Here is a 20,211-nt window from a genome sequence, read left to right on the forward strand (position 1 = left end):
TACAAACCAATAAGGAAAAAGACAAGTCTCACAAAACATGGATGGATAATGAGAAATACAAATGACCATGGCATGAAAAGATGAACCTCACCAGTAATCAGGGAAATGCAAAACCAAACAAAAATGATGAATTTTTGACATCCCAGGTTGGCAATAATGAACGTGACAGATGTGGAGAAATGAGTTCTGTCATTCATCAGTGAGAGGATTGTAAACTGGCAGTGCCTCTACAGATAGCCATTTAGTAGATCTATCAAAATTTAAAAATTCATAAAACATTGATCTAGCAATCCCTCTTTTAAGAATCTGTTTTATAAAAAATAAACTCAAAATGGATTAAAGACCTAAATGTAAGGCCAAACACTATCAAACTCTCAGAGGAAAGCATAGGCAGAACATTCTATGACATAAATCACAGAAAGACCCTTTTAGACCCACCTCCTAGAGAAATGGAAATAAAAGCCAAAATAAACAAATGGGACCTAAGGAAACTTCAAAGCTTTTGCACAGCAAAGGAAAACATAAACAAGATGAAAAGACAACCCTCAGAATGGGAGAAAATATTTGCCAATGAAGCAACTGACAAAGGATTAATCTCCAAAATATACAAGCAGCTCATGCAGCTCAATATCAAAAAACAAACAACCCAATCCAAAAGTGGGCAGAGACCTAAATAGACATTTCTCCAAAGAAGATATACAGATTGCCAACAAACATATGAAAGGATGCTCAACATCACTAATCATTAGAGAAATGCAAATCAAAACTACAGTGAGGTATCACCTCACACCAGTCAGAATGGCCATCATCAAAAAATCTACAAACAATAAATGCTGGAGAGGGTGTGGAGAAAAGGGAACCCTCTTGCACTGTTGGTAAGAATGTAAATTGATACAGCCACTATGGAGAACAGTATGGAGGTTCCTCAAAAAACTAAATAGAACTACCATACAACCCAGCACTTCCACTACTGGGCATACATCCTGAGAAAACCATAATTCAAAAAGAGTCATGTACCACAATGTTCATTGCAGGTCTATTTACAATAGCCAGGACATGGAAGCAACCTAAGTGACCATCGACAGATGAATGGATAAAGAAAGTGTGGCACATATATACAATGGAATATTACTCAGCCATAAAAAGAAACTAAATTGAGTTATTTGTAGTGAGGTGGATGGACCTAGAGACTGTCATACAGAGTGAAGTAAGTCAGAAAGAGAAAAATAAATACTGTATACTAACACATATATATGGAATCAAAAAAAAAAAAAGGTTCTGAAGAACCTAGGGACAGGACAGGAATAAAGACACAGACATAGAGAATGGACTTGAGGACACAGGGAGGGGGAAGGGTAAGCTGGGACAAAGTGAGAGAGTGGCATGGACATATATACACTACGAAATGTAAAATAGATAGCTAGTGGGAAGCAGCCGCATAGCACAGGCAGATCAGCTCGGTGCTTTGTGACCACCTAGAGAGCTGGGATAGGGAGGGTGGGAGGGAGACGCAGAGGGAGGAGATATGGGGATGTATGTATATGTATAGCTGATTCACTTTGTTATAAAGCAGAAACTAATACACCATTGTAAAGCAATTATGCTCCACTAAAGATGGTAAAAAAAAAAATCTGTTTTATAGAAACACACACATGCATAGTGATATATGTACAAAATTCTTCACTGTGGCACCATTTGTAATAACAAACAGCTATAAACAACCAAAATGCCCATCAATAAAGATTAGGTAAAATCATTATGGTACATTCATACTGCGCAATGCCAAACAGTCATTAAAAAGATTGATCTGTATGTATACTGATTTGAAAAGATCTCCAAGAAATTAGGTACAAATGCATATCTCACAACAATGTATAGGGTAATTCTGTTTATGAGTTTATTATGAAAAATTATAATTTTAAAATATATATGATATAAAAATTAAAATAATATATTTTATATTATAAAAAGTGTAATATATATATAGTAGATCTCTAAATGCAGTAAAAAACCCTACAGGAATACATAATTATTAACAATGATGACCGCTGGAACAGGAAGTAAGGATATGTGTGGAGTGGAGTGAGAAATGAAGAACTTCTATGTTTTACTCTATAGACTTTAATAATATCTAATCTTTTACAACAACAATGTATTCATTCATAGGTGTACACATGTGTGTGTGTGTGTGTGTGTGTGTGTGTGTGTATGTATGTGTATGTGTGAGAGAGGCGGGTGGGGTGAGGGAGAGAGAGAAGAGGGTGAGCTCTACGCAGTATATCCTTTCTCGTATTTGCTAGGAACCTTTTGGAATAAATGGATGGAACTATACTTTATTGAGAACTTACCATATACTTTGCACATTTATATAACTCACATTATCTGTACTGCAACTTTATGAAGGGAGAGTTGCATGTATTTAATAGATGCAAAAAGAAGACAGGATAGACTTGACCAAGGTACCAAGATAGCCCTCCTTCCAAGAACTTTCCACTGTACTTTGGGCAGGAGCATGTAAACATTGGAAAGACAGTCGGTGCATCTGTGCAATACACTGGGAGTTAGAGGAAAACAAGGACAGAGTGACAGCTTGCTTCAGACGTAAGGTGTTCCTGAGTTTTCAATAGGAGTGATCTTGGGTCATGTTTTCAGCTCTGCCTGCCTACTTCCTGCCTTCAGTTGGGTTCTGTGTCTCTAGCATCAGCTAGTGGTTCCTGCAGACTGGGTACACTTTCTTCCCAAACCATGTCACAGAGCCCCTCCTTTCTCCCACATGAGCCTTTTTGCAGTCAGATTCAATAGAGCTTCACTTCATCCCATGGGAGAAAGGCCGATAGGAGACTGACTACTTCCTACTGACTCCAATTAGCATAGTGTAACCAGGGTCATGTGATGCAAATAAGAACAACTGTATTTGGAAAAGACAAGTGAGGGAAAAGTTACCTTTGTTGCTGGACAGACCTGATACTGAACGCCAGCTTTGCCACTTACTCGTGGTGTGACATGCTTTATTTCTTGGCTCTTCCTGTTGCTCTCTGTAAAGCAGGAATGATGATACTACCTTTTTCGTGGTTAGAAAATAAACATACAAAGTGCCTAGTCAGTAGCATATGATCAATAAGTAAATACCACCATTGCCACCATTACAACCTCTCTATATTTATTTTGTTAAGTACACTTCAATTTCTAACTGTTTACGCAGTCAGTGTATCATGGAACCTCATAGCAGCCTGGTGGATTAATGTAGGATAGTAGTGTCTACCTCCTTTTACAGATGAGGAAACTGGAGACCAAAGATGTAAAATGACTTGCCTGGTTCACATATGTCACAAGGAACAAAGATGACATTTTACAGCTATCTTCAATCGTACAGCCTGTTCTCTTGTGTGTCTTATTTCTTATGTGCACCCTATCCTCAGTGCCTAGCGAAGGACCATGAACAGATAGACATTCACAGAATTTCAGTTTCTGAATTGATTTTCTCATAGGCTAGGACCTCTGCTTTCTCTTTTCCCCCCATGCCTCTCTAAGAGATTTCTTTCCCACTGTAAACATCCCAAATTGCAAATATTTTTTCCACACCCCATTCACATGCCTGTTTGGGCCATCGTGGAGCCCATCCCAGTTTCAAAGGCGTGTCAAGGGCCCTTCTGCTGTCAGGATTAGGTAGTTAGAGACCAACAGAGGCTGCTAACATTGCTAATTGAACAGAAGCTGTGGCTGCTGCCCCCCTGCCCCCTCCCCCCCCCCATGCGCTGTCCATGGTCCTGGAAGGATCACCTCTGAGCTACAAGGGCAATAAAAACCTTGTTTTTCCTACAGTCTTCAACCTTGGCCAGCAGATACACTGGAAATAGGTTCTGGTTTGAGACGCTAGTTGATAATTCCCTGTGAATTGGTCTCTCATGCTTTTGAAGGTTTGTGTGTTCATGGAAAACAGTTTTTAAATTTGCTTTGTGTATGGAAGTGCTCTCTGACGTCCCCCTCAACTCCTCCAAAATGTCACAGATGACTTTCCTTGAATTTACCAATTTGCAGGATTAATGTGCTTCTCTCTAGACACCTGTGCCCTAGATAGATTCCAGCCAGAATAGCTGTATGCATTCCTAAATTCTGACCTGTTTTGCAGGCAAAGGAGGCCTTGATTTTAGGTCACCCCCGATGGGGGCATTCAGCATGCGAGCTAACTCTTGGCCCTGTTTTATCATGCAGTTGTGTGGAGGAGTTCAAGCTGGCTCCTGATGGAAAATCCTGCCTAATGCTCTCAGATGTCTGCGAGGGCCCCAAGTGCCTCAAACCTGATTCCAAGTTCAACAACACCCTCTTTGGAGAGATGCTACATGGTTACAACAACCGGACGCAGCATGTGAACCAAGGCCAAGTCTTCCAGATGACCTTCAGGTATGGGACAGACACCTGCACTTCACTCGCCAAGTCACTGACCCAAAATCTGGGCAGGGGGAGGAAGCCATGGGCACCATGGAATAGAGGTCTATTACACTGGTCAGCATCTCCCCCAAATCACTAATGCCTATGCATGAAGTAGCAGCAGTCAGCAAAGTCCATTCCCTGAAGTTCTTTTTCCACTCACCTATCCTTTATTTATCCCACCCTCCCATTTTCTAACTCTATCCACATATTTGCAATTCAATCTTAAATCATCCTGTAAGTACAGTTAATGGAATTTCTAATGTGATTAATCTTTCCGTCTATTAAAAATAAGTATCTTATGTAGGCTATTCAGGCAGTTCAAAAATAAAGACATTTAATGAACGAGAAAATAAATTTTCCATCACCCAGAAATAGCCAGAATTAACATTTTCTTGAACATTCTCAAAACACCTCTCTCTCTCTTTCCCTCTCTATCTGTGTATCAGTGTACACACACACACACACACACACACACACACACACCCCACACACAAACACATAAACATGCCAACTCTCAGTAAAGCTGTTTAGGAATTGCTTTTTTTGCTCATCGGTATGTCAAAGACCTCTTTCCCTGTTAATAAATACAGAGGTACATGTGAAATTAAAAGACTGAGACTACTCTCACATAAGAATAAACAGAGGGACTGGGTTGGCCAAATTTTATGAAGATTAGACATGCAGTGTACTTCTGAATGTCTTCTTGGGAGAGTTGAAGAAACTGGGGCTGTTCTATCTGAAGAAGAAAGGCCTTAGGTGGGATTTATTCATGCCTCAAAAACTGAAAGCCATAAGATGGTAGCATGAGAAGAACTGTTCCGTGTATAAGAAGTGATTATCTTAAAAAAAAAAAACTATACTTTGAGACAGTTTTGCATAAAAATGCAGTAGGATATTATCACAAAGAAGGGTTCTCCCTACCATTTGAGGTCATGTCAACAAAAGTCAGAACTGGTAAGAAACATCACCGTTATAATCATCCTCGTCTTCATCCTGTCATCTCACTAATAATAATTGTAAAAATAATAATAATAATTGTGATTGTAGTAGGAGTGGCTACTATTTAGCAGGAAATACTCTATATGTCAAACTCTTTGGTAAGTATTTTAAAAAATAATAATAACCACTAACACCAATTTAGTACATGCAGTGGGCATTCAGAGCACTTTCCATTCCTTAATTTAATGTCATCCTCACAATGGCCCCGTGAAGCAGAGGCTCTTGCCATCCCCTTTATACAGATGAGAAGTGGCAGTGTTAAGTGACTTTCCCAAATCCCCCTTACAGGAAGTAAAAGAGCCAGGGTAGTACCATTTTAGCTTCACAATGAAAACCCTTTGAGATACTACAGCCTCCATTTTACAGTTGAAAAGTCAACACCAGAGAGGTAAACTGACTTTCTCAAAGTCACCATCTACTGAGGGGGGTAGTGAGGATTCAGATGTATATCTGGCTGACTCCAAAGCCCTGCTCTTATCTTGTAATCCAACATACCTTATCACTTCCCATTTTATAGAACTAGAATGAAAATGTGAATTCCATAAAACTATTCATCTATGTAGTTATCACCTGCTCTTTGAGCACCTGCTATGTCCCAGGTACCATGCTTCAGACCCTGTGGTGCTTAGATATAGTGTGTGTGTGTGTGTGTGTGTGTGTAATCTTAAGTACTTAATTTGTGGCAGGAATTATGAAGTAAAGATGCAGTGTTCCAGGTAATCAGTTAACAGTGGGATCTAATTTAGTTGGAGTAGAGTGTGTGCGTGGCAGAGGGGGAGTACATCTATTGGATTAGAAAACAGTAAGGCTCACAGTCTACCTTGCAGAGGAAGTGTTATTTAACTAATACCTGGAAGATGAGTTGGAGCTAGCATTGTAAAAGGTTTCAAGCAGAGACAGATATTCTAAGAAGGAAAAGAACTTGGTTGGTTTCAGGAGAGGAAGAATGTGGTGTGGTTGAAGCTGAGTAAATATGGGATGTGAAGCCAGAGGGGTAAGCAGTGACAGATTATGGGGGTCTTGCAGGCAAAGTCTTTATTCTAATAGCAAAGAGGAGAACTCTTAAATGGTTAAAAGAGGGGAATATGTCATGATTGCATTGTATCTTTTGACTTCATGGTAGCTGTGCGGAAGTAGATTGCAATGAGGGTGGAAAGGAAGACAGTGGAATGGGGTCAATTAGGTGTCTGTTGTGGAAGCTAATTGAAAATATTAGTGGCTTTAACCAGGATGATGGGGACACAATTGAGAAAGGGGATTTGGGGAGATATTTGAAGGATATAATGGACAAGGGCCAGGGAACAGTTGCAGGCAAAGGGTAAGGTTGAGGGAGGATTCAAGGATGATAGAAGTACTGGCCGCCACATAGCAATTTAATGGCAGAGTTGAGTCGTCCAACTCCCAGATGCTCAAGCCAAGGCCGATGCTACTTCGGAGCAATTTAAGGGCAATCTGGATGAGCTGCTTTTAATTCTAATATTCTACAGTCCTGATTTTCTATAGTTTTAATAGTCTATGAAACCCTGTGTTGAGTACCATGATGGATAGAATAATGCTGCATGGAATCCAAAGGAAAACATTCATTGTCCCTGGCCTTCAAGAAAGGAATTTACAAGTTTGCAAGAAGACACACACTCAGTTAGGAAACAAATATGTGAACACTTAATTTGCAAAGAAATATTCCAAATGATGCCAGTGGTTTTCAGAGTTCCCATACGAAGACTTTTGAAAGAAATTAGAAGGAATAAGAAAGTGCTTCATAAAGGATGAGGTTTATGAACTGGAGTTTGAAGTGATGGCAAAGAACAGTGCCTCTTGGGAGAGATAAGAGCTATAAAGGCATCTTCCTGTCCAGGAAGGAGCGTGCAGAAGCCCAGATATATTGATAAGCGAGGGGAGTGGGAGGGACAGGAAAAAAAATCTCCAGATAGACCCAGCTCCAAATCCTGGCCCCATCCGTGACAAGCATAGTCCTACTGCCTCATCTTTAAAAAGGAGTGTTTAATCATATACTAGTAACTGTAATATGGCAACATTGCTTGTTTTATGTAGTTTGATTTCTCATAGCAACTATCAGAGTGACTGGCATGTGATAAATGATCAAATGCACTAGTTCCCATTCTCAAGTGTGAAGATTAGCCTGGTCCAAAAGAAGGATACAAATTGGATTAGTAAGATGCTAGATCCTGAAGGGACTTCATGGAATCCCAGGATCTCATTTGCATGTGGGGAAGGGACTTGGCTAAGGTCACAAGGCAAGTCATTGCAGAGCTAGCCTATAAACTCAGATCTCCTGGTTGTCCAGCATGCTTGCCTTCCCCCTACCAACAGACTGGTTGGTAAGGAGAGCCTGGCTCCTCAAAGGCTGACCTGGAACTCTGCAAGCTCAGACAGAATTTAAGCCCCATCAGGAGTCCTCCTTCTGCCTCAAACACTCTATTTATTGTTCCCAGCCCTTCCATCTTGGGCTGTCTCTGAATAGCTAGGGCCGATCTTCCCTGATTTGCTCAGGAAAAGCAGTATAGTGAAGAGACCACACTGTTATCTTTTGACAACAGCCTCCAGATGTAGGAAACTCCCCAGACTACCATTATATTAGAGTAGCCCATTTCACTTCGGCTCGCTCATCCTTGGCTTCAGTTAAACTTTCTTTGCAATTATTTCTGTCCCCAGACCATGTCACCTCTTAGGGCCACATGCTAAGGCAATTGACTTCCCTCTGTGGGAAGGCGAATGGCTTCTGATGAATCTAAATTCATCTCTTTCAAGTCTCCTTTCCTGAGCCCCAGATAAAGGGGAGGCTGCGGCTCCTTTGTCCTTCAGGTTTCAGAAGGCAGGCCTGTAAGGTTCTCGGCATCAAAGGCTGCTGTCACTTCCCGCCTCCTTCTCCTTCCTTGCTCTCCTCCTGCAAGTAATTTCCGGTCCAGTCCTCCAGAGTAGCTAGCAGGCACCCCACCAGCCCCATATGCCGCATTTCCTGACAACTGCCTGGCCTGGGATTTCAAACTCTCTCCCAGCTAAAGAATCTGCTGTGCGACAGTCACAACTCTGCTTTGTACTCCCCACTGCCCCTACCTGGATCCCCACACCTAGCAACTGCTGATAGAAGACAGGTCTGCCTCTCATGTCTTTTCTTGAACCTCTGAAAGAGCAACCTGGATTTCTGCTTCCAAAAAGCCTCACGTGGGCTTCCCTGGTGGCGCAGTGGTTGAGAGTCCGCCTGCCGATGCAGGGGACACGGGTTCCTGCCCCGGTCCGGGAAGATCCCACATGCCGTGGAGCGGCTGGGCCCGTGAGCCATGGCCACTGAGCCTGTGCGTCCGGAGCCTGTGCTCCGCAACGGGAGAGGCCACAACAGTGAGAGTCCCGCGTACCGCAAAAAAAAAAAAAAAAAAAAAGCCTCACGTTTCAAATCTCTGAGCTGGACAAACTCTTAAAGATTAACAAAATTCAGACCTAACCTCTTATCGTATAGCTGGAGAAACTGAGGCCCAGGAAAGGATATTACTTGCCCAGTGCTCACCATGATTTGGGGCCCCGCTGAGACTGAAAGTTTGAGTTTGTGACTCCCAAACCAGTGTTCTCTTGGTTTCCGGTTCTGTTACAGGGGATGTATGTAACTTCTCCATACCCCCATACTAGTGAGTGCTAAGACGAGCCACCTGCTTCATCCCTGCTGTCAGCAGAGAGTGAGGACTCAGGTGTCTTGGGGATGCCAAATTCATAACGAAGGGGGCATCTTAGGCAAAGCCCACTTGCACGTACATGATTCTGCAGGAACTTGACCCCATTCCTGGCTATCTCCTCGGGTTGCCGCACGTAGGCTGCAGCCTGTCTCTGAGAGAGGAACGTGTGGAGGCGTTTAGGACCCTGACAAGTCCAGGACTTACCCACTGTGTGGGAAGATGAAGTATGGAGCACACTGAGAGACACAGAGAAGGACAGCGGCAGGGTGAGAGTGATAAGGAGAAGCGGAGGGACAAAGCTGAGACATGCGGAGAGACAAGGATGGAGGAGATGTTGAGAGTCAGAGTACAGAAGGAGGGATCGCCAGGCACAGAAAGGGTTAAAGAGATACAGAGTAGTGACAAGGGTTAAAGAGATAAGGAGGTAGATGGTGAAAGGTAGGGGAGTCGGGAAGGAGTGAAAGATGAAAGCCTTGTTCTGTAAATAAGTTCACTTGTATCATTTTTTAGATTCCATATATAAGCAATACCGTATGATATTTGTCTTTCTCTGTCTGGCTTACTTCACTTAGTGTGATAATCTCCATCCATCCATGGTGCTGCCAATGGCATTACTTCATTCTTTTTAATGGCTGAGTAATAGTCCATTGTATATATGTAAAATGAACTTATTTACAGAACAGAAACAGACTCACAGACTTAGAAAACAAATTTATGGTTAACAAAGGGGAAAGGCAGGGGGAGAGGGATAAATTGGGAGTTTGGGATTGATATATACACACTACTATATATAAAATAGATAATCAACAAGGACCTACTGTATAGCACAGGGAACTCTGCCCAATATTCTGTGATAACATAAATGGGAAAAGAATGTGAAAAAGAATAGATACATGTATATATACATATATGTATATATGTACTGAGAAAAAAAAAAAAAAGAAAGAAAGATGAAAGGCTTGAAGGAGGGACCTAAAGTGATAGAGAAAGAAGGACACAGAGTTTACACTGAAGTCACAATATAATTTATTCCCAGGATGGAGGAAGGGTTGTTTTAAGAGACTGGGTGGTGCCCGGAGAGAGCTCTGGATTAGGAGTTGTGTTCAGATGGATTATGAATGCACGTAAAAGCCTTTGGTAAAATGCCAAGTTCTGTGCAAATGTGGAAAGTCAAAGATCTCACTTCTGAATTGCCCCCAAACGCAGTAAATGATGTCAGGCTTTGCTGTTTCTGATCCCTTCCTGTGAACTGTGTTGGTCTTAATGACCCATGCAGGATCACCGTCAGAATTCCCTTCCCTTAACTCTTGATCAAGGGGGGATTGGCACAGACTGTTGGAGTGAGGTAAACTCATCAGAGGTTGGTGGTATTTGCTGTTTTGTTTGTTCATTTGTATTTTACTTCCCTCCCTCTCCCATCTTTATCCATCCTACCTCATTTTTATAAGAAGGAAAGGTCAACTTCGCTTATAGATTGTAGAGATTTAAACATAAGTCAAGAACTATTATTGAGCCTGGAGTCTCAGAAATTGCGCTGAGAAGCTGCTTGGGAACGGGGGCTGAGCGAATACAATGGTGGATTTTGCAAAAGCCTCATCAAAAAGAAGACTGTTCTACCAGCCACAGACATTTACTCCTAGGCCTTCACAAATGACCTACAAAGAATGTAAGGTGCTCATGAAAATTTTACTAGAAAGGCGCTTGCCAGTCTGGTCTGCTTATCAGATGTGCGTGTTGTAGAGCACAAGAGGACGGTCTTGGGTAAGACGTGGGATTCAGGATGAGGCACCACCAACCCACGCCTGGTGAGACAGAAGGATTCTCTTTAAAGATTTGAGGAAAGCTGGCTTTCACTTGTGGCACCCACTTGTTCCCCCGCTGAAGGTCCTGAGTCACATCTTGTTAAGTTGCTCCAAAGCTACTGTTTTTCTGCTGCTTTCCTGGGACGTGGTTAATTGTACACGCTGCTTCTGTATCATTCCGTTTTCTACACTTCAATCATGTGTGTATGTTTTTATGTGCCGGGTCCTATACTACATACTTCGTTTTCTCACTTAGTCTTTCCAAGACCTGTTGCAAAGTAGCTCTTAACAACTGGGTTTTACAAAAAAGGAAATGAGTGTGTCAACCAGACTGCATTAAGCTTTGTCTTGATGACACACAACTTCAAAACCACGGTGGCTTCACAGGCAAGTGTGTGTGTTGCTCATACCACATGCTCTGGACAGAATCACAGTGGTTCTGTTCACCCTGGTATTTGGGGATCTGGGCTGACAGAGCATCATCTTCCATGTGCTTCCGTGAACTCTGTCATAGTGGGGAAGGAACTTGACTCTCATTACTTCCTCCTAGAGGTGACATTCTGCTCACACTGCATTGGTCAAATCAAATCTCATGGTCATGGTGCCCCTCCAAGGGTTGAGCTGAGTCGTGAAATCCTATTATGTGCAGAGAAGCAGAGACCCAGAAATATGTGGGACATCAATACTGTTTACCACACTGAGGCACAGAGATGTTAGGCTAACTAGCCTGACAGTCATACAGCTAAAAACTGACAGCACATGGGTCTAACAACAAAGCCCATTTAACAGTAATGCCTCCCAGGCTCCCGGGATACTCCTACTTCGTATCACCACCTCTGAGAACTGTAATTAGACTTCTGTTCTCTTCTTGTCAGTTTCCTTCATTCAATCCCAAGGAACGATAGACTTTATAGATGGGAGAACCTTGGAGAACAGTTTGTACAACCCCCTCGATTTGTAGATGAGATGTCCAAGGCTCACAGTTTTTAAGTGAATTACCTAAAATCCCATATAACTAGTAAATAAATAAGGCAGGCCTCCAACCCCCAGTCTATTGGTCTTCTCTGTATCCACTTGGAAGGCTTAGGGAAATAGCATCCAACTCCCACACTGTACAGATGGTAACACCAAAGCCAAGGTTCCATAATTAACAGCAGAGCCAGGCAGGGAAGCTGTTTTTCTAAACTCTTAGGCCTGAGTGTTTTGTAGTATACCACGATCTTATTGTGAAAAAGAAAGCAAAGGAGGCAGGTAGTGGAGAAATTATCAATCAAAAGTAGCATTAGCTTTTGATTTTCCCAGCCTCTCTATGTAGTAATATTCCAGCTCTTGGCAAAATCTTCAACTAACCACCTAAAAGCACAGCTGCATGCTACCTTCTCTGGGGGATCAGTGGCGAGATCTTTGAAGTGGACTGAGCGACAGAAGTTGGAGGCTGGATCACAGGAGTCAGGGGGCAGTTTTCCCTGGGGTCCTGACTCCTGGGCTGACTGTGAAGAGTCTCCTTTCTGTGTGTCCATTTTTCCAAGGTTTCCTAACACCATCCACAGGAGTCAAACCCAACATGTCCAGTGTACCTTAGGTCCTGGAATCAGAAACTCTTCATTCCTGTTCTACCACTTCTACCACTCTTGGCCATTCCCCCCTTCTGACTTCTGTTGTCTCTTCTGTATATTAAAGTGAGGGCAGAGCTCAGACAAAGACTGAGGGCTTCTGACCTAGAATACAGCACTCTTTTTACTCAACTGCCATGGCCAGGGGCCTAGTGAAGCCTTTCCTACCTACCTGATCATAAGAATCATCTAGGGCTATGCCAAGACCCACCAATCTTTTTTTTTTTTTTTTTTCCCCAGTTAAGGGGCCTGGGAAAGTGAATTTCCACTGTATTCCCAGGTGGTTCACATTATCCAGCAATTTGGAGATAGAGTGGCCTGATGTCTAAGATGCGAGGCTCTAGAGTTCGCGTTCTAACTTGCCACTAACCAGTTGTCTGACCTTGGGCACATTAGCTCATTAAGCTCACTTTCCTCATCTCTAAATTAGGAATAATAACAAGACCCACTTCCTGGTGGTGTTGTGGTGATTAAATGAGATTGGCCCCTGTTTCATCCCTATTCTCAGCAGACAGGGAGGATCCTGGTACCATAGCGGGCAGCCAAGTCAATCACTAAGGAGGAATCTTAGGCAAAGGCCATCCTTATGTGCGTGATTCTGCAGGAACTTGATCCCATTCTTGGCTGTGACCCAACACAAGCTGTCAGGGTGCTACCATCAGAAGTAACAGGGTCCAAATTCCCACGTCTGCCATTTCCTAGCTGTATGGGTTTGGACAAATCCCTCATCTCTCTGAACCTCAATATCTTCAACTATAAAGTGGGTTTTACCCCCAAAATAGCCTCAAAGAGCTATGGTAAGGATTTAACAGTCTAATAAGCAAGGGTCCTAGATCAGTAGGCTTTCAGTAAACATTGTTTTCTTTTCCATCAATTGTATTCCTCTCCCTGTAGTTCTAGAATCCACATGGTTAATGAAGATGTATTCTGTTGCATTCCCCCAGATCTCATCTCTGGACTGGAGTCATGGTCATCCTCCCAACTTCCTCCAACTAACACATGTTTTGGTGAATACATTGCTTTGGTGAAATGCCCAGGGTAGAGAGACAGGAATGTAGCTCTTCTTGCTCTGTGGGTCTGTTGGAGGTGGACAGCTCAGCCAGCAATGTGGGATGGGGCAGCAGCCATGGTCACCTTCTTGTGGGAGTATTTATCCCAGCCTTTGGAAAGATATAATCTCGCTGATGTGTTGTATCACTTGTGTCCTATAGGGTAGCCCCCTTCGTCTGAATGACCTGCAGTGAAATACATCTAATTAGCAATGTGACATTTAGATGCTCATGTGGGCTATGTGGACTTTGATAACCTGGGCCCAGATCCAAAAGTTTCAGAACTATATTAATCTACCACCTCTAGGGTGATATTAAAAATATTTAATGATGAGCATAGAAGTGGCATTGACCAATCAAAGAGGATGTCCATCCAAACAGAATGAAGGTTTAGCTGTAGGCCCTTCTGGACCTCACATCAGTCTAGCTCACCTTCCGCCTTTCCTGATTTCCTCCCCCTCTTATCAACTCATCACATCCTCTGGTACATTTCCTCAACACCTTTAAGCGTGACTGATACTGTAAAACTATTTTTTCTTTTCTTTCTGAAGTCTGTTTCTGAGGGGCATAGGCAGATGTTTCTCCCATGACACATGTGGACAGAGCAGATTGCCTATCATACTTCTTACATGAGAAAACTGAAGCTCAGAAAGGTGAGGTGTGGCATCCAAAGTGCCGTGTGCATGTGGTCTAAAACCATATGATCCTCAAAGAGCAGGAAAGCAAATAATAGCTCATCATCATCATTGTACACAAAACCTCTATCTAAAGGTAGGAATTGTCCATACCTCTGCTTAGAGCCAGAACTCAATACACGTGAAATACACTAGTGCTTCTTAAACTCTCATGTGCATACAGATCGCCAGGGAATCCTGCTAAAATACAGGCTGTGGTTCAGTGGGTGGTGGGTAAGTCCTGAGACTCTGCATTTCAAATGAAATCCTGGGTCTGAGGACCAGTTTGAATAGCAAAGTGTTAAACTGAACTTTATGCTAGATGTGAGCCCAGGTTGGGCCTGAGAATGGAAAAGGATGGTTTCCCCTCCACGTGCCTGTTTGAAAACAGCAACTGAGTCCCAAGTCCAGTGGCACGAGGGCACCATGGTGTCCCAGAGGAGTCTCCCCTCAGAGTGACCAAGTGCAGAGACGGCTTTGGATTTGCAGCAGCCGGGGCGGACGGTGCTGTCCTGCAATCCAACAGGCCCCTAGCGCATAATGTAGCACAATTCGTTCTCTGCATCCACTCGTCTGCTCGGCTCACTGTGGGGTACAAGAACACTGAGCATCAGTACCGATTGGGGAGGCACCTATCCTGATTCTAGTGTCCTGAAGCTGCAGCTGGGTGCCCAGATCATGGCCTCCTCCATCTGCCCACACTACAGTTCCAGCCATCAGTCGATGCTGTGGAAGGTACTTTGCAGTGGAGAGCTGGGCTACAGTCTGCATTAGATCAAAGGTGGAAGGCAGACTCCTAGAAAATCAGTGAGAAATCCATTTGGGAGGGGACATTGGTCTGGGTGAAGCTTTATTTTTCTTAAGCGCTGAGACCAAAATCTCATACCGACGACGCTCATTAGTTTAATTGGGGACAGAAGGAAAGTAGTAAAATTAAGACCTAGTGAAAGATGCTTTTTATTTATTTATTTTTGCGGGGAGCAGGGAATTGTAATCCATTTTTAAACAAGGACTCTCTAATCTCCCTCCCTAATCATAGTAAGAGAAGAAAGAAAAATAGCTACTTCATTTTTAAAAACATTTTGTTCTCAGTGTTCACATCTCTGAATATACCAAGCATGGTCATTTTATGAGGAAAACAAATTATACACAGCATACTTTGAATGTTCTCCAGCTAACCTAAAGATGTAACTGGAGTCCGCAAAAGGTACTAAAACAACAAAGGTAACCAACCAGGTCTGTTTCACTTCTCTTCTCAGTTTTCTACCTAACCCCCCCCCCCCCCCCCCCCCCCCCCCCCCCCCCCCCCCGCTCCTTTTGGTTTTGTTTTTAATTTTCTGTCTTCAGAATCCCTGACTACATTCTTTCTCTCGGAGTCGGGAGCCTATCGGAATCATGGAGGCATCTGAAGCAGAGACATTTTTTTAAGGAACCGCAATTTCATTACACTCAAACGCAGACAGTAACTCACGCAGGTCTAAGCACTCAGAAGGAAGAGTCTGGAGGGAACCTTTGGAGCAGATAAGGATAGATTGTAATTAGCAGAGCAATTGTAATTAGCACAGTGATTGTTTGTTCATAATGGGTGCTTCCAAAGTGACTTCCGGCGGTTTGTCCTCTTAAATGTCTTCTGCCATTACCTGCCCCCCCCCCACCGTGATCTTGTTTACACTGCTAATGTAATAATGTGCTTAGCAATCTCTTTTATAAATAAACACTCCAAAGGTACAAGCCAGACTAGCCCCTAGCCAAGCATTATACATCTTAATTAATGGAGTCCACAGCACCGAAATTTACCATATTTGCATTATGCTAAGGCAATGCCTGTATATTACTCTCTGAAGAAATCACACTTCAGAAGTCGTTTGTTGTTACTGTTGTTCTGTTAATTACAAGAGGGAATGGGATGTCACCATAAGACTGCACTTGAGGTCAGAGGTTCCAGGCCTGGCTTTACCACTTACTCTCATTTGTTATTTAACAAGTTTTCATTAAATAACCCCTCTGATGTATTAAGCATTGAGGATGAAAAAAATGGAGATAGGCAAGGTCCCTACTCTGATGTGGATGGACCACTGGTCCAACCTTGGTGTGGTGAGCAGCAGGGAAGACTTTTTGAAAGAGATGCTGGCTGAAACCTGGAGGATGTGATGAACAGTTAGCTAGGTGAGAGAGTACTCCAGGCAAGTAAGAGCATGAAGATGGTGAGGGGATGGGATTGTAGAGATAAACCATGATGAAGGATGGACCTTCAATCAGGAAGGGTTATTTAAGCACCGCAGTAATGGGACCATTGCTGGCTGTAAGACTCTGCAGGGTCTTCTAATCTTTCTGAGCCCAGTCTGCTCATCACTAAATCAGGGAACGTAATAGTACCAGTCCCATAGGAGAATTATGGTGTGGGGGCGGAGAGGTGATGAGAAAAGTCAGGTTAAAATGCTCTGTAAAGTGTAAAGACATGTGCAAATGTTAGTGACATTTTCCTAACATGAATCTGAGCGTCTGTGAGATACCACTTACTCCAAAATTATGTGCTGGAGTGTGCGTCCTGGCACATTTGAGATCATGTGAGATGCAAATTCACCAGCATTACTTTCTTTGTATTCCTTCCAGAGAAATGAAAAAGTAAGTCTATTCTAAGCTCCCATTAATAAGCCTATGCATGTGAATCAAGAAAATTAATTTTTAGGGAAACATTTCCATTTCAGGGAGATGCCCTGAATTGAAATGTATTTAGTAACAATTCTAATGAAAGATATGATCACAGTTTATTAGATGTGAATTAATATAGAAAACTCCAAGGGCAGTGGCTGGGGTTTTATGTAACATCACCACTGAAAAATTACTATTACTGATAATGTAATGGAACACCTCAAAGGTGGCTTTTAAGAGTCCAAAATGAGCATTTATTTTTATGTCTCATAAGATGCTCAGAGGTGCCCGTTAAGTGGGCAATTAATTAATTAGCAGGCACAAGCCGGGAGCCTATGACGCAGGCATTCAGTGCATCCCTTACCACTGTGAAAGAACCTTAATCCCTGAGTCAGCCGGCCACCTCTCCATCCTCTGCGAGTGTCCTAGTGCTGTGACCTTGAATCTATTTAGCTTGTGTTGAATGCTTTCTAGAGTAAGAGGAAAGAAATAGGATAAAGGGGTTGGTCTTCCTTGCCATCTCATAACTCAGACAACTAAAGTTACACCAAGGGATACCTTTCCAAGTTTCTGTTAATTAGCAAACTACTTCTAAGGAGTTAGTGAGGACCCAGACACCAGAAAGATACAAGCCCAGAAGCTATACAGGCATCTTGCAGCCGTACTTGCAAAGGAGGAAGAAACCTAGCTTGAAATTAAACTAAATTGCAATTAAATTCTCCTTCAGCCTTGTGATTCAACCAATAAATATATATTGAGTGCTTATTATGTGCCAAGTTCTGGAGATGCAAGCTGAACAAGACTCACAGAGTCAAACATTGGTGTAAAGGAGAAAAGAATGTTCTTCTCCTTGGTATTATCTAAGGCTGTGTTTCTTAATTTTTTTCCTTTCTCAAGGACCTGGGAGCCATCTCTTTGAAATGTAATCATCAATGAAGAAAGCAGAGAAATACATTTGCAAGTTCAGACATCACTGCACTGTGTGGGGCATATCCCCTGGTTCACCTCCCCCTTGAAGTCCTCCAGGACTTTTCTGTACGCAGGCCTCTCACTGTTGTGGCCTCTCCTGTTGTGGAGCACAGGCTCCGGACGCGCAGGCTCAGCGGCCATGGCTCACGGGCCCAGCCGCTCTGCGGCATGTGGGATCCTCCCGGACCAGGGCACAAACCCGTGTCCCCTGCATCGGCAGGCAGACTCTCAACCACTGCGCCACCAGGGAAGCCCCCTCCAGGACTTTTCTACTTGCTCAGCCCAGCCTTAAAAACCCCTCCTGCTCTCTGTTTCAATGAAATTGAGTTCAGACCTCTCAATCCTATTGCCATAACCTTGAATAAAATCAGTTATTCACATTAGTTTTTACGCAGTGTCCTTTTTCTCTGTTCCAGGATCTGATCCAGTGCTCTGTTAGAGCAGAATGGCACTGGACAATGTCAAACAGTCAAGCAAGACTTTATTCGAGGCTGTTGCAATAAGGAGAGGGAGGTCTGGACTCAATTCCATTGAAACAAAGGATTTTTAATGCTGGGCTATGGGAGCGGAAAGGTCCTGGAGGACTTCGGGGGAGGTGGACCAGTGGGATGTGCCCACACAGTGCAGTGATGTCTGAACTTGCAAATGTATTTCTCTGCTTTCTTCATTGATGATTACATTCAAAGAGGTGGCTCCCAGATCCTTGAGAAAGTCATCCCTGGGTTATAAAACTGGCAAGAGGCTTTTAAAAAGATTAACATGTTACAGGGCAGAGAAGGAATTTATAGTGACAAGTTTTCTAAAGGAAATGCTCTAAGAAAAGGGAGGTCAGGGACCTGGAGTCGGGAAGAAGCTTGCCTGAAGTTTGACCAAGCTGGGCAAACCTTAAGCTGCCTTAGTTATTACCTTATCTTTAGTTTGTCTCCTTAGGCTCCTCTTGGCCGTGACATTGGAAGGCTGATTGTTTTACTTGACTCTTATAGGCATTCCATTTACGAAGTTCAAGAACAAAAGCAATATAAGAGACACCCAATGAGGAGCGGTACTCCTCTCCCTGTTTCTCTGTATTCCGTTTCTCCTACCTCCTCTCCAGTTTTATTCATTTACTGGGTATTTTCCCAGTGTTTCTTTATATAAATTCAAGCAAATAAACTTAAATAGCATTCTCCCCTTTCTCTCCCAAAAGGTGCATAAAATATATTGTTTTTCACCACCCTCACTTATTTATATCTCTTAAAGATCTCTCCACAGACAACAAATTTTTCAGTAATGACACAGAACATTCTAGTGCTGGGGTTTCCATGCCACCATGGAAAAAGTAGGGGCCCCAGGGAGATGGAGCGACCTGGGTTTTGGAGATGGGTGACTCCACCGCTTGGGCCTCACACAGGGGATGTCACTTTTCTTGGCCTAATCTCTTCATAGGTAAAATAAACATCCTTACATCTCATCACGTTGTTGTGAGAAAACTAAGATAAGAATTATGCGGAGCCTGGTCCCAATAAAAGTAACAGTAGTGGTAATAGTAACAATAATAGCAATAACAAACATACACGGTATTTACCTCCCACCAGGTACCACTGTATCTTCATTCAATCAGAAATAGTTATTAAGTACCTATTACATGCCCCTCATGGTTCTAGGGTACCAGGACTACAAAGGTGAACAAAACTCATAAAAACCCTGGCCCCATGAGTTGTATTCTAGTGTGGAAGACAATCAGTCAATAAATATACACTATGTCAAGTGTATGCACTATGGAGGAAAGCAGGAGGAGGCTAGGCTGGACAGGGAAGACCTCGTTGCTAAGGTGACATCTGTGCAAAGCTCTTAACAGGTAAGGCAGTGAGTCTTGCAGATATGCAGGGACAAGCTTCCAGGCAGAGGGCACAGTAAGTTCACAGAACCTTCACATGTTCCGTGGACAAAAAGGAGCCCAGAGGTGGATGGAAAGTAGTGAAAGAACAGGCGAATGGTAGGAGAAAAGGCTCTAAATACAAAGGTAATGGACATCAAGAGGGGCAGTGTGACAATTTGTACAGGGTCCTATGAGTCACATAAGTACAGTACTTGGATTTTACTCTGAGTGAGAAGAGGAAGAAGCCAGCACATGGACTGAGCAGAAGAAGGCTATAATATCACTCATATTTTTAAAAGACCACTCCATCTGGGGTGTGAAGAATAGACTTCAGCGGGCAGGGTGGGAGCAGGGAAAGCAGTTCTGAGCTTTTGCAGTGGCTCAGGTGAAAGACAACGTAGCCTGGTTGTAGGTGTCCGCATGGTGAGAGGTGGACAGGTTCCGGGTGTATCTTCAAGGTAGAGCAACAGAATTTAGT

General features: G+C 43.0%; 1 protein-coding gene across 2 annotated transcripts in view; it reads left to right on the forward strand.

Moving 5' to 3' along the window:
• The window catches only part of ASTN2 (astrotactin 2), a 912,541-nt gene that overhangs the window by 596,404 nt on the left and 295,926 nt on the right, over positions 1-20,211 (forward strand). For both annotated transcript variants that reach the window (XM_060013324.1, XM_060013323.1), the window contains exon 13: positions 4,213-4,401. In XM_060013324.1, coding sequence (XP_059869307.1) covers positions 4,213-4,401 — 189 coding nt within the window. The remainder of the gene's footprint in view (positions 1-4,212; positions 4,402-20,211) is intronic.

Source organism: Delphinus delphis, chromosome 6, assembly GCF_949987515.2.
Source record: "Delphinus delphis chromosome 6, mDelDel1.2, whole genome shotgun sequence".
NCBI classification, from domain to species: domain Eukaryota; kingdom Metazoa; phylum Chordata; class Mammalia; order Artiodactyla; family Delphinidae; genus Delphinus; species Delphinus delphis.